Here is a 15,566-nt window from a genome sequence, read left to right as displayed (position 1 = left end):
CCATCCATATAAAAAAGCACCAAGCTTGACTGTCCCTGTTTCTACTGTATAAGCCTGCACTGAACTTGCCTCGTCCCTCTTTCTGCCACCTGATATTCAAGGCAGACTTATTTTGAGAGATGGTGGGGAGGCTGGGAAGGTCATGGAAAGGAAAGGAGATACACATAATAAAGAGGGAGCAGGTAAGTCAGCTTATCAGTGGCAACTCAGCCCAGGCGGCAAGAGGACGGGGAACTGCATTTCAAGTGGTGGGCGCGATTCGGCCCTAATGAGCACATTAGAAATGAGGGCTGGACATTCCTTTTGCAGTTTCCAAGATTCTGCATTCATTCATTCATTCATTCATTCATTCATTCATTCATTCAATTTATATATTATTAAATTTACCCCAAGACTAGCTTTAAAGCAGGATGTCTTCATGGGGTTGGGGGCGTGTCAAAAAAGTCAAGATAGCAACTGGAGCCCTACTCTTTTTTATCCATAGTTGGAGTCACCATCTTGACCTTTTTTGAACTCCCCAGACACCCCTGTCTTAAAGACACCTTACTGAAATCTGTGTAGTTCTTGCCTCCTTGACCTTGATCAGCTGTGTGGGCTTCACATTCAGCTGAGAACTCAGTCCTTCTCGATATTTCTCACCAAATTCAAATCCCTGCAAACACAGAAATGGGGGGAGGGGGGTTGCTGGTGGCAAGGGAAATCAGGCTGATGCTAATGGCATCGTGATGCAAACCCTGCCTCTTTCCATGTGTGGTGATCACTCCCCCACCCCAAAAAAGCAAAACAGAAGCAATGGCCAGATGAAGGTTTCATCATTCTGATGAAAGAGGCAAGTTCATGTGGAGGATGCCGTTGCTGGCCCACTTCATTTTCCATGTCTCTATAAGCAACGTGCATCAGATTCTTCCCAAACTGGTCTCCCAAATTCTGTGTTCAATTTATGTATCAATTGACTGAACAGCCCTAGATCAGAAAGAAATCTAAAACAAAAGCAGCAGAAACTATCGCATGACTTAGAAGCAGGAGACATGCAAGGTGATGAGCTTCACGGCCAGTATATATACCAGCAGCCAGGTGTGCTAAATATGAATCAAGCCCAGAAACCATTTGAAAGGAGCACTGTGGCAAACAGACTCTCATACAGAGGCTAATAGAAGAGGCAGAGACAGAACAGTCCATCAGAAAACAGAGTCCAAGTTTAGTTAGTTGTAGGACATACCCAGGGGCTTCTGATGGCCATCACTACAGCTATTTTTTTTTACAACTTCCCTAGATGCTTCAAAAAACTGATCTGGTTTCTCTCACAATATATAAATCTGGGCTCCAAAAAGCTGTTACTCTGTCCTCCACCCAGAGACTCACAGAGATTCAACGTTGCAATCCGCAACCCTAATTGCAGCTGTTGGGGAAAGCATCTGGCTGCAAAACCATAGTGCTGTTTCATTGTCACAGCTGTCACTGAGAATGCAAACACAGCAAGAGTGATATCTTGACAACCACCCATCTTTCCCTTCATAGCTTAGCTCATTTTTAAAAAATTTTAAAAAAAAGAAACACCAGCACATACTATGCACTGAAAAAAAAAATGAGGAAGTCTAACAGTCAGACACACACCCACAGCATTCACTGAAATCATGGGAAAGGAGGAAGAACAAGTGATCTGTTTCCTTCTGCTTGGAGCAGGGTTAGAAGGAGTCTTTTTGTTACTCCAGGAACTCCTGTAGCTCAGGGCAGAGGGCACTGACCATTTTTGCAGTTGCCTACCAGTCAGCTGGAGGAAAAACACAGATTAGTCCATGAGGTTCCTCAGCTGCCCGCAGTGTTCCCTCATTGGTAGGCCCACTGAAATTGGTTGGGAGGTGAAACCAGTCGTGGGTAGAAGTGTGTAGAGAGCAGAGGGAATGGCTTTGAGGGACAGGTGGAAGAGCTGCTACCATGTCAATAGTCAGATAAACAAGGACTGAGTCAGGGGCAGGAATGTAACCTAAGAAAGCCTCTCAGACAAGACCTTCCCTAGTTCTCACAAAGATAAATGGAGGGAAACGCATTTAGACTCACAAGATTCTGTTACTATGGCTTTACAATAAAAGTAGTACATGACATTGCATTCATAGTCTGATCTACCCTGAAGGACTCACAAAGTGCTTGTAACATATTGAGTATTTGCAAGAAAAAGTAAGGAGAGGAGAGAAAAGAAAAGTTTCTGATAAATATAGATGGTAGATACATAGAGATAGAGATAGATGATATAGATCCTTCCAGTGATTTCAAGGTGAAAAAATCACCATCCTGCTGCTTCCCATTACCCTGCATGTATGAGCCCAGCAGTGGGCTTTGTTGTGTTTTCTACTGCAAAAATAACCATTTAAAAGAAATGCTGTTTTAATTGCAACTATATGGTCATTCTCTAAGTAACTGTTGGCAGATTGCTGGGAAAGCCTTTAGCCCAGGAGAGATCAGAAAAGTCACACACCAGGCATTTCTATAAAAATAATTTATTTACAGAAAGCAAAACATATTTAAAGGACGTAGCTCTCGTTGAGAGCTACCTGGCTTGCTACATGCCTGCACAAAAGGAAAGAGGAACTGAAACAAGTCCGGGCAGGTTCCTCCCCCCAGGTGCAATAATTAACATTCGAAAAGGGGGCAGTTGAATTCAACCTCTGCACCTGGCCAAACTGATTAGTTACCATAGTAACCTTAATCTGTTAGTAGGAAAACCATGAACAGTAACTCTGCCTTCCGCTCTACAGTAATTTTATCCTGTTTCTGATCCCCTTTTCTCCACCATCAACTGTGTCTAAAACTCTTACTCCTAATACATCAAAGCTTCTGTGATAATAAAATTAGTAAGTCTTTAATATGCCACAAAGACTCTGATTTTTTTTCCTGCAAAAGACTAACATGGATATCCCTTTGAAAACTGCTTACTGGCTGGGTTCATACATTAAGCTTGAAATCCGGGTTTGAAAAGGTTTATCTGGAAAGGCATCCATGCTCATCTCGTTTTATTAGGAACAATATGGAAGTGTTTTGTTATGGCCTTCTTCTAGATGTTTTGTAAAGTTCTCATTCTAGTCCACAGCCCTGGGATTTTCTGGTGGTCTTCTATCCTAAAAAGGTCTGATCCTGCTTAACTTTTCTGAGATCAACCGAAGTGAAAGAGGTGCTGCCATATGCAGATATCGTTGTTATGTTGTTATATCACAGGCTATGCCTCAACAAATAATCCATATTGTGGCTTCAGAGGATGGAGAGGTTCCCACAACATGCTAACACAATCATTAGGTTCCCAGGACACACCTATTACAAATTCCCCAATGCTAAAATAGTCATTCTGTAGAGTTGATGTTGTTCTGGGCCTGGTTGAGCAACTTGAGACGTTGGAAAATCCCTCTTGACATAAGGTTTTTTTTTTCCTCCCACTGTACTTCTCTGTACTTCTCTGTACATTTGCAACACACATAAAAAACAGGAGGAGCTTCAATCACATAATGATATCCACCATCTTGACTATTCTGACCAAGCTGTGTGGACACTCCCAATTGTAAGCCACCTTGAGAAGGCTTTTGTTATCAACAAAGTGAGATATGCATCCCCAACTAAAGAAGAAATAAATAAAGGACTGTTAATTGTGTAATCTAGGAGTTTTGCAGCATCACTTAAAGCTTCCTCCCAAGCAACTCAGATATTTCAGAGTTATTCTTGTTCTACTGGTAAAAAGTTCCTTTTTCTACTAATGACCACACTTCCTGCAAAATGAAATATAAGCTCCCTTCTCTCCTGTGACTGACAAATGCTTTCACTTTCTCACACTGATATCCATATCCTTCAGACAAGCCACTGGATCAACATTGGACGTTTGTGATCTCATTCCACTAGAATACAGGTTAGATTTTAAACAAAAATGTGGTGGGAATTAATGAAAGAAAGATGAAAACAAATGGATAAAATGAGATATGGTAAAAGAAAAAGGTGGTACTGAAATTAGTAGAAACTGATAGGAATTACTTGATATTATAGGAATGTGTAAAAGAAGCAGGAAGAAATATTTACACACAATCAGTTATTAAGATTCTTCTCTTTCCTGTGCAGTGATGTCAAAAAAATATCCCTTTTGTATCATGCAGTGGGATGTTGGGGACTCAAATTTTACTCTGAAGGGTTCAGAACTGAAATCCAAAAATTGGAAAATATACAATTTTCTTCCATTCTCAAATGGAATATTTGAAATTCAGTCGTCGGGATTCTCTGAAACACAAGAAGGGCTGATTGATACTCATAATATAAGCAATGTCGGTACTGAGCAGAGAAACCAAATAGGGTTTTTGCTGGGAAGCAGCTAATGGTGATTCAGTGATATTTCATTTGCACTTAAATTGCAGTAGCAGTAGTACAGGTTTATTATGGTCAAATCCCAAAACTAGGCAAATCAGGACACTAAGATTTAAGACTAGATAGTTAGTTCTGCATGAATTCTGCAGGCAACAACATTTCAAGATGTTTAGAGAATGTCTTACTCATTCTCATCTGACAATGGGTCCTGAAGATTGAACAAGTCTGTCTTGAAAATTAACAGTTAATGGAATCACGTAATGTGTACAGATGTCCTTATAGATAATACAAGATAAAAGAAAATGTGTTATAGCTTCAATAAGGCCCATCCCACATAGATAGAGCAGGTCTTCATACAGGGTTTTCTTATCTTTCTTTTCCAGTACACTGGATGTTAACCCATTAAAATGTGCTAATATCACAGTTTTTCTCTATTCTGATATTTCCAATTGTCTTAAGTATTTAGCTGCAGTGAAGGTTCTTCCTAAGTAGATGCCTCTTGGCAAACACTTTGCATCTCTGATCTCTCTATATTTACAGTTCACTGCTTCCAATAGAAGAGAATGTATGTGGCTCAGGGTTGATCTGTGGAGTCCTTGGTGCTGTCTGAGCTTGGTGGTTTGCACTGAAGACATTACCTAGTTGGGTAATGAAATGTCTGCAAGCAAGCAACCCAGTTGAGAGAGCACTAAGGACTCCACAGTCCACTGCCTTCGCTCTAACTTGGCCCTGCCAAATGAAAACCCAATCCTAATATATAAGGATTAAATAAATTAATCTGGCTATATTAAATAAATAAATAAATAAACAAGCTCCTTGTGAATGCCCATAATAATGCATCCTTTCCATGTCATAGTAAAACTGTCAGCTAAAATTTAAGAGACCAAACCAGAGCTAAAAAGAGAAAATTAGGAAGGAGTCAACATACTGTAGAGATCTCCTACCTGGCTGTTGTAACCAATTTGCACAGCATTTCAGTGATAAAACCACTTAGATTTGCCATAGTTTTGACTCCACATAGACAGAGTCCTTGGTGGTGACTAGGGCATCATCTTGCCATATTATCCAGGACTCCTTTCAGTCTGTGAGCTCTGATGAAGTGGATAGAGTGCTACCTAGACTGTCTCTTTACATCTGTTCTTTGGAGCCCTGCCCATCCTGGCTACTGTGAGAAGCAGGTAGAGAAGTAACCACTTGGATCTGGGAGGCTTTCAGGAAGAGCAGTCTCTAACAGTCTTGAAGGAGGCTGTGGTGTGCCTCCTTCTGAAGGGGCCATCCCTGATTCCATAGCTTTTACATAACTATGGTCCACTCTCCGATCTTTCTTCTTTAGCAAAGGTTATTGAGATGGTGGTGTACATGGGCTGCTGTAAAACTCTTGATTATTGGGACTCTTGTCAGTCAGAGTCCAGATTTATGATCAGGACAGAGATTGCACTGATATTCTCTTGGATGACTTTTGGCATGACTTAGATGCGGGTAGCACATCCCTCCTGGTCCTGTTAGATCTTTCAATGGCTTTCAGTAGCATTGACCACAGGATCTTACTGGGCTACTTTTACTTGGGGTTGGGGATTGGAAGTCCTGTTTTGCAGTGGTTCTATTCCTTCTTCAGTAGGTGACTTCAGTCTGTGGTAGTATGGGATAATAGGTCATCCTGGTGGCCTCCACATTGTGGGTGTTGCAGGGGATGGCCCCTCTCCCCTGCTCTTTGAAATCTATATGAAACCACTGCGAGAGATCATGAGACAGTTTCAGGTATGGTATCATTAGTTTGTTGATCGTACCCAATTATACATCACCACCTTGGGCAATAGGTGGATGCTGTCAACATGCTAACCTTGTGCATGGAGGCTGTAAGGGTCTGCATGGAAGCAAACAGACTGAAGCTGAACCCATTAATATGGAGGTGGTCTGTACACCTCTGGATGAACAAGTACTAGAGCAGGTTCACAATTTTTACAAATTATCAGTATCTAGCTTGATTATGTTCTTCATCTGTCTATGAGAATACACCATAGGTTTAGAATCTTTCCAAACACCTTCCAAAAATACAAGAGGTGTATTAGGAGTTTCAGAAGCTGCTAGCTGGCCTTGGCTTGGAGAACTTCTCACATAGCAAAGAGATGAACCAAACTTGTATGCAGATAGTTTGGCATCTGATGAGCAGAACAGGGAAGTTGGTTCATCAAGGGACAAGGTCTGAACACCACTAGAGCATTGGAAGGTCTATTTTATGACCATTGGGGAAACTGTTTCATTCTTCCCCAAAGGGCCAATGCAAAGTATCCCTAGAGACAGAAGAATGTTCTCCAACCTGATTTGTTTGTTTGTTTAACAAATATATATAGCCGCCCAACTCACACACAGTGACTCTGGGTGGCTTACAGAGTTAAAACCAATAAAACAAGTGGGGGGGAAAGAGCAATAAAACTCCCCACCCTCTTGAGGAATAAGAAACAATTTTGGGGGGGATTTTTTTTAACCATTTATTATGTCAAATTCTTTTACAGAATCTGAGAAGATGGCAGACAAAATTGTGGTCCTTATTATCTATATTTTTGCCTTCCTCGTTGGTCTGCCTTGCAACCTGTTGGCCTGCTACTCATTCCTGAGGAAAGTGCGCCACAAGCCAGTCCCCATAGATATCCTCTTGCTCAATTTGACCTTGTCTGACCTTTTCCTTCTGTTCTTTTTGCCCTTCAAGATCGCAGAAGTTGCCCTAAATTTCAAATGGCCTCTTCCTTCCATCATTTGCCCACTGGTAAACTTCTTCTTCTACAGCAGCATCTATCTCAGCACCCTGTTCCTCATGGGAGTCAGTATAGAGCGCTATCTGTGTGTTGCCCACCCTGTTAAGCACAAGTTGAACCGCAGACCAACCTATGCAAAAATTGCCAGCCTTTTCATCTGGTTGCTGGCTTGTTCCCATTGTGGCAGCATTGTCTTCATTGTTCACTTCCATGGAGCTCAGTGGAGTCCTACGGACAACATCACTTGCTACAAGATTTTCTCTGCTGATCAGCTTCGCATTGTCCTCCCGTTCCGCCTGGAGCTCTTCATTGTCCTCTTCTTCATCCCTTTCATTGTCACTGTTTTCTGCTATGCCAATGTGATCCGCATCTTAACCACCATGCCAAACATTAAGACCCGGAAGAGGCAACGGGCTGTGGGCTTAGCTGTGGCCACTATACTCAACTTCACCATTGCCTTTGCTCCCTACAATATCTCCCACGTTGTGGGCTTTGTGAAGAATCAAAGCCCTTCCTGGAGAACAGAGACATTCTGCCTGACTTCTCTCAATACAGTGTTGGACCCTGTTATTTTCTTCTTCTCTTCCTCCACCATCCGGACAACATTTACAGAATGTTGGATTGGCATCTGCAACAAACTCCGGAAACATACATCATCCTGCTGTCCATGTTGCTGCAGGTCATGTAGGGACAATGCCAAAGAAGGAGGAGCTGGTGAGGTATCTGTCCCCAGTATACTGGCAGGATCTAGTACGCCTACACCTTTTGCAACCCTTGAACCATCTGGGATATTAGAAGAGTAATCACTCAGCAAAAGTCTCATTATATACTGTAGATCAGTAACTTCTGACTCCAGAAAACGCCTAAGCTAAAATTTTTCACAACTTCAGATACATCCAAGCAAATGTGAAATCTGAAATAATGCCTGCGGAAACTTCATTTTGAGTGAGAAATAATGATCAAATAATGTTTGGAAAACTTGGCTACTCCTGACTTGCTTCTGGCAACTCTGAGTTATTTTGACCGTCATCAAAGTTGAGATGACATCTGCCTACACTTCTCAAACTTTCAAGACTTTCAGAGAATTCCATGCTGGCCTTTTTACCAAGGACTCCAGACTTAACAAAGAGGATTTGAGACTATGGTGCAGTACAGTAAATGAACAATAATTCATATGGATCACCGGCTGGGCCACTGTGACAAATCTTTGCCCCCATTAACTGAATGGGTACAATAGAATACACTGATAACACAATAATTATTTCCCTTATAGCAGCTCTCACGATGGCCCTTCCCCTTAAAAATTGTCACTATTTTTTTTTTCAGGTACTATTCAAAGCATAAGACCAGGCTAGGTCATTCTTTTCTTTGAGCACTTGACTAGTACATCTGCATTCCCAACAGTTGCAAAGCTTGTGATGGACCGGCTAGTATCTCTTAAAAGGACTTGTCCAACATGATACCTTCTTTTGAAGGAATCCTGAGTAAGCTTCTCCAAAACTCAAGGTTTCTTAACCTTGATTATATTTCTGTTCAGCTATTTAGTTCTTTGGCCTGAGAGGCAGCTATCCCAACTCTTAAAACTTAGAGCAAGACAGGGAGAGAATGGGACAGTGGTACCATTCTGCAAGCTGAGAAGAACTTCTGCAGGAAGTCACATCTGCCAAAAAGGTCCACCAGCATAGATCTACTTCTGGCAGGGTTATGTTAGCAGGCCTTGAAATGAACACTGAAGGGAGATAACTTTGAATCTCCTGGATCCAATTTTCATTTCTGTGAGGGGCATCAGTTGCCACCTTCACAAAAGTCACTCTGGAGCCAACATAACATATTTCACCTTTTTGGTTTCTGTGGAAAACTATGCAACTGAAAAGTGGTAGATTAAAAACTATAGAGATTGAGAAGAAGCCATCTGCCTGACACCACAGGGAAAGGAAGATTTGGGGGGGCGGGGGTTGAGTGATTGACGTTGAAGTGGCTGCATGAAGGCAAAGGTTCTAGGCCTGAGATGTGTATTTTTCTATGCTGAAATAAACAGTTCAGTTATTTTTTTCTAAGAGGCTGTGTCCATTCTTACTGAAAACCAGACAACACTTTGACTCTTTGAGAGCACTTTCAGGGATGGGTTTGGGCAAACACATCACGAATCTGTCAGCTGTTCCAGTTTGACTGTCTACTTTATTGTGGTTTTAAGCAAGCTTCCCATCTCAGCCCCCCACACAAAAGGCCTGAAAAAGCTGGAAATGACACCTTGATCAAGGCTGATTACTATGGGCTCTGGGGTGGCCTCATGGCAGTAGGAAGAACAAGGTGGTGGTGCTGTCTTGTGATTGGTGGATCCTTAAAGAAACACAGCAGTGATACTCCATCCTTGCCTGGAGATGCTGCTGCTTACTTTCGTGCTGGAAAGAAGGGGGTCTTTTAGGCCTTTTGCAGCTGCTTAAATCAAAATAATTCTTTTCCAAGCATGGTTCCTATCGAGTTCTCTGTAGCAAGAATTCCAGCAACTGAACTGTTTCTGGTTTTGAATCAATATATTCCTGGAGACTTTCTGATTTTCTTTCTCTAATAGAAGAGAATGTACTATGTAGCTCAGAGTTGAACTGTGGAGTCCTTTTTCATTCTTTTTAATACTATCTGATTTACCATATACAGTGAATGACAAATCACTATTCCACCCACCCTGGTATTGCTGGCTCTGTGTTCATATAACTCTCAGAGAGGTAACTTCTAGAGAATTTGAGGAGACAGTTAAACCTGGGATAATGAACAGGTTACCAGTATACCCAATACCTTTTCAACTAGCCATATCCCCAAATGATAGAGGGACAGGAAAGAAAAGTGGTATGTTACAAACTTTTCAACCCTGCCAGTCAAAAAACTAGCTTCCTTTGGCTAAACCCTTCTTAAAACAAAAAGAAGGGATTATGGCATGTGGTTCACTGTGAACTATCAAAGATAACATGGGATTTGGTGATATAAAAGTTTGAATGAATTAATTAATGAATGACTTAATAAGTCACACAGTTCATATATGGTAAATTAAACATTTTTTAAGTCAATTCAATGCTTCTTCCACCCACCCCCAAACACATACCTGCATAAGTAGAGATTACTATCAGGCATGGCTGAGAAATAGAACTGGCCAAGCAAAAGTAATCTCTGTTCACACAAGTTGAGTTTTTGTCCAAATAAGGAAGTAGTTGAAACCAAGAAAAGTAATCACATTTCCCAGGAAAGTCATTGATGCATGATGAGGTTAGTATTACTCAGAGTGTGTGGACAGGGTATTCAAAGAAATACAGTACTCTAGATGTTGTTGGACTCCAACTCACATCAGCACCAACCAGCATGGATAATGGTCATGATGATGGGAGTTATCATCTAATAATGCCTTGTTTTCTACTTTAGTCTCTTGTACTCTCCTGATCTATTGTATCTGTCTGTAAGAACCAGGCTTAATTTTGATGTATCTTTACTTATCAGGTTAGGAGATACAAAAGAGTCCCCTTTTTGGGAGAGATGGGAGGTGATAGAAATTTGAAATATAAATAAATAAATAAAATTCAAGAGTAGAGGAAGAAGCTTCAGCAAAGGATCGTTACCCTGTCGTGGTGCTGGAGTTTGAGCACCTCAATGATGCCATGAGCTAAACCGTGAAGGGCCACCCAAGACGGGAAGGTCATGACAGAGAGGTCAGACTAAATGCGATCCCTGGGGAAGGTAATGGCAACCCCGTAAAGCAATGTAAGACTTTGTATTTCTAGGTGCGAAGATTACTGCAGATGCTGACTGCAGTCAGGAAATCAGAAGATGCTTAATCCTTGGGAGAAGAGCAATGACAAATCTCAATCAAATAGTTAAGAGCAGAGACATCACACTGACAACAAAGGTCCACATAGTTAAAGCAATGGTGTTCCCCGTAGTAACATATGGCTGCGAGAGCTGGACCATAAGGAAGGCTGAGAGAAGGAAGATCAATGTTTTTGAGCTGTGGTGTTGGAGGAAAATTCTGAGAGTGCCTTGGACTGCAAGAAGATCAAACCAGTCGATCCTCCAGGAAATAGAGCCAGACTGCTCACTTGAGGGAATGATATTAAAGGCCAAACTGAAATACTTTGGCCACATAATGAGAAGACAGGACACCCTGGAGAAGATGCTGATGCTAGGGAGAGTGGAAGGCAAAAGGAAGAGGGGCCGACCAAGGGCAAGGTGGATGGATGATATTCTAGAGGTGATGGACTTGTCCTTGGGGGAGCCGGGGGTGTTGACGACCGACAGGAAGCTCTGGCGTGGGCTGGTCCATGAAGTCACGAAGAGTTGGAAGCGACTAAACGAATAAACAACAAAAGAGGAAGAAGATGAGTATATTAAAAAAAAAACCTCCAAATATTTGGACAGATCATTATGTAGTAGAAAGAGCTGAACTGTAAAAGGATACAGTTTTACTTCTATTGTTTCATTGTATTATTTATTGTCATGAAGTAAATTTCTTGATGTAATCTGCTAATAGCTAAAATTGAAGTGGGGTCAAAGTCCCATCAATCAATCTTCAGACCAAGCATAAACTGTGAGCTTCACCATCACAGTATTTTCCTAAATAAAAACATCCTTTCTTTATCTCATTTTTCTATAACAATTAATGAAAAAATGGGCTTTGGAGAAAGTTGTATCTATTTTGTGGCTTTTTTTTAAGCCAGTATTTTAAAAGCTAAGCAGAGTCTGACTTGGTTAATATTTGGATGGGGTGCTGCTAGGAAATCCCAGGCTGAAGACTATACCGGGAAATTAAAAAAAAACAAAACTGCCCAGAAGACAATGACAAACCACTTCCATGTTGTTGCTAAGAAATACATCCATGAAGTCACCAGATGGGCTTGGCTTAAGAGATTACTCAATGCTGATTTTTGCAAAGCAACCCTCTTAATAAATACATAAATTATATGCACACATTTGTTCCAAAATGCACATAATTTCATAAAGCTAAGATCTTAGCTATGGATGGATGTGGAACCAAATGACATGAACCTTCATCATAAATATAGAAGCATCTCCTTTATCGGAACAGTAATTAGCAGGTTTAAATTAATTATTGGTCCAAAGAAGAAGTCTACACTATTTGTTTTAAATAAAAGTGAGAAGCATCATGTGGCAACATTATGTCCCTCTTCACCCCCATCACCAGTGCACTGGATTAGAACATGCAAAAAAGCGAGTTTGAGAAATCTTTCTAGTCCAGAAAACGTCTGTTTTGCATATCTGGTGTGTGAGTCTACACTGATTTTGGCTTGGGTTGCAAAAAAGACTAGATGCCTAGCTTGTGCAGAGTAGACCTGTTAGCTCTGTGTGTGTGTGTGTGTGTGTGTGTGTGTGTGTGTGTGTGAGTGAGTTCATTGCCCTCACTCAGTTCCTCTCCCCAGACTTGTTGCTGTAAAGATCAGCCAAGGGCAGTGAAAATGAGGTTGACATAGTTTTCTGCTGATTCATGAATGGGGAACGTGCACATTAACACACCAAGGCGAAGATGCCCTGTGTTGGAACAAGCCTTGATTCCTCTCTCTTCATCTACATCACTACATCTTGTCCCTGTGCCAAGACTTTTCATGCTCTGTGCTTATTTGTGGAGGAAGCAGCTGTCATGCAGTTCTTCTTAATACAGCCTCCTCTAGCAAAAAGAAAAAAAATGCAGAGAGAAATTATGAATGTGGACTCCTGAGACATCCAGGCTTCATCATCAGTTTGTGTACCACAAGCATCACTTCCCAAACTGATCCAAGAACAGATTTATTGGTCTGCAACCAATCTGCCATTCTCTCTCTTCCACACCAAGCTTCAGTTTACAATATATCAAGTGAATAATGATGGTAGTAGCACTTATAAAATGATCTCAGCTGCTGAGCACCTATTAGAAAGCCTCAAGCCAGATCTCAGCCAAGAGCAGTGGGACTTCATTTTCTCCACATCAGAGATCTCAGCATCTCTTTTTCTAGAAAGGTAGACCTTCAGCGCCCTTCAGGTGGCAGAATGTAGTCAACCTTGGCTGGTTTTGGAAAACTTAGCAGGTGGGACATCAGTGGCAGAGGATTCATTTATTATTGTCAACAAAATTACATCGGTGTGTCTATGAAGTTACTGATAGCTGAGCTCAGCTCAGAAATATTATTTTTATTTAGCCTTTCATTGAAAGGTTTAAGCAAACCTGATGCATAAGAGTTGGCCTTTTAACTTGACATGGGAAAACAGATGAAAACAGCAGCCAAGATATCTTCCAGCTGTTCTTGGGGTAATCATGAATGGTTAGGGAACTGAGAATGACTTCACATAGTGCCTTGTTTCTTGCATCAAAGGAGGAACACAACACAGTGATACCACGTTATACAGGGGAAGAGAAGAACCTAAATTAAAAGTTGCCATTTGTTCTAGGAACAACATCTGGCTTGATCCTTAGAGTTTAAATTCTTAGGCAACTAGATCTTCTTATTTTTGCTCAAATGAAATCTCACTCTTTCCACATTCCACTTTCTCCGATTACAACCACAAATTGTCAAAAACCTGGAGAACATTCTCCCTCCTCTTTCCCATTTTCAGCTATATTTATTTTGTTTGTTTACAGCACTTTATACAACCTCATCCTTTTTGAATGGAGGGTGGTATACAATAAATAAAGCAATCAAAAGAAATGAAGTATAAATTTAAAATGTCTTCATAAAGAAAAGTGTGGGTTTTTTTCCTGGCACCATCAGGGCAGGCACAAGCAGAATATGAGTGAGCAGAATGACCAACTGCAAAAAAAAGGGGGGGGGGGCAGGTAAATAGACATTGAGGCTTCATTAATAGAAATACAGTTCCCAAATTATAAGGACTAACAGTTCCATTCTGTTCTGCATTGATCAGATCTTATTTCAAGTCCTGAGTTGAGTTCATACAAACACAGAGCTGGAAAAGACTACTTTATTATAAAAGGTAAAGGTTTCCCTTGACGTAAAGTCCAGTCGAATCCGACTCTAGGGGGCGGTGCTCATCTCCGTTTCTAAGCCATGGAGCCGGCGTTGTCATAGACACTTCCGGGTCATGTGGCCAGCATGACGACTCGGAACGCCGTTACCTTCCCGCCGAAGCGGTACCTATTGATCTACTCACATTTGCATGTTTTCGAACTGCTAGGTGAGCAGGAGCTGGGACGAGCAACGGGAGCTCACCCCGCTGCGCGGTTTCGAACCGCCGACCTTCCGATCGGCAGCTCAGCGGTTTAACCCGCAGCGCCACCGCGTCCCTCTTTATTATAGGCACATGATAAATAAATGTGCTGCTACTGCTACCTCAGAGGTCATCTAGTCCAACTCCTGGCATAATGCAAGATCCACCACAGCATCTCTGACAGGTGACCATCCAGCCTTTTGTTTGAAGATCTCCAGGGAAGGAGAACTCACCACTTCACATGGCAATCTGTTCCACTGGCTGACAGTTCATGGAGTCAGGAAGCCCTTCCCAACGTCCAGCCTGAACCTAGTTCCTTGGAGCTAAGGCTACAAGTAGAGAAACATTAGCTCCCCCGAACGTCATTCCAATCCCCGTTGCAACCTTACTCACTAAACAGCGAACTGGGGTGAACGATGGCCTTTCCTTCCATTTCCCAAAAGGGAGCACTCCTGTGTGTGTGTCTGTGTCTGTGTGTGTCTGTGTATACATGTCTGTGCAAACACATGCATAAGTGCACTGACTGCTCCATACTGTCCTCGGGCAGGAAACATTATACCCTGTGACTTTTGATTGATTTTATTATTTATTAGTGGCCTGCCCCCTCCCTTTCATTCAGAAGCTCAAGGTGATGGACATAGGGCTCCCTCCTCCTATTTCTGCCCACATCAATAACTCTCTGAGGTAGGTTGAGCTGAGAAAGAATGAGTGAAAGGGTCTCCCTAATTTCCCTATCCATAAACCCAACTATGCAGAAAGGGAAGGTGGCCTCCAGCACCAAATATTAGGAAGAAGGCATCTAAGGAGTGAGAAAAAATGGTTTTATCCACCCCGTTGTACTTTTTGATGTCGTCAGCCAGTGGCTGTAGGGACGAACCTGAAATAGTATCCCCAAGGTATTAAAAGAACATACAAGGTATAACTTCCCTACTCTAGAAGGACTGAATCTTCATTTACATAGCGCATATTACTAAAAGGAATGTTGTTATGTTAAGGATCCTCTTGTCAGTTTCTTTCTCCACATGTTCTAAATAAACAATCATTTTTGCCCTACTGACACAGATAGCATATATTTGATCACATTCAGGGTTATGAACATCTTAGCCCTTGAGAAAGGCATGCATACCCCCCAGTGGTGAGCAAAGTTTCTGCAGACTGTTTTCCGGAGAGAAGAAACGATCTCAGAATTTGTAATCCTTCCGGATGGTTTACACCTCTCCAATCTAATTCCAGAAACGTGAACTTCTTACTGTTGAGTGTTCTCACTTCTCCGCAGGTTTT

At 41.7% G+C, this 15,566-nt stretch overlaps 1 protein-coding gene across 2 annotated transcripts; it reads left to right on the top strand.

Moving 5' to 3' along the window:
- Positions 1 to 3,805: 3,805 nt before the first annotated feature.
- On the top strand, positions 3,806 to 8,395 carry LOC134503146 (free fatty acid receptor 2-like). 2 transcript variants are annotated; one of them, XM_063311797.1, is made up of 2 exons: positions 3,806 to 3,889; positions 6,849 to 8,395. In XM_063311797.1, the coding sequence occupies exon 2, from the start codon at positions 6,860 to 6,862 to the stop codon at positions 7,889 to 7,891; it is 1,032 nt and encodes a 343-aa protein (XP_063167867.1). In that variant the 5' UTR covers positions 3,806 to 3,889; positions 6,849 to 6,859; the 3' UTR covers positions 7,892 to 8,395. The 2 variants fall into 2 exon arrangements, with proteins under 2 accessions (XP_063167867.1, XP_063167868.1); XM_063311798.1 differs by having other exon boundaries at positions 3,816 to 3,912.
- The last annotated feature ends 7,171 nt before the right edge of the window (positions 8,396 to 15,566 follow it).

Source organism: Candoia aspera, chromosome 10, assembly GCF_035149785.1.
Source record: "Candoia aspera isolate rCanAsp1 chromosome 10, rCanAsp1.hap2, whole genome shotgun sequence".
NCBI lineage: Eukaryota > Metazoa > Chordata > Lepidosauria > Squamata > Boidae > Candoia > Candoia aspera.
The sequence above is the reverse complement of the archived record's forward strand: the minus strand, read 5'-3'. Positions and strand labels throughout refer to the sequence as shown.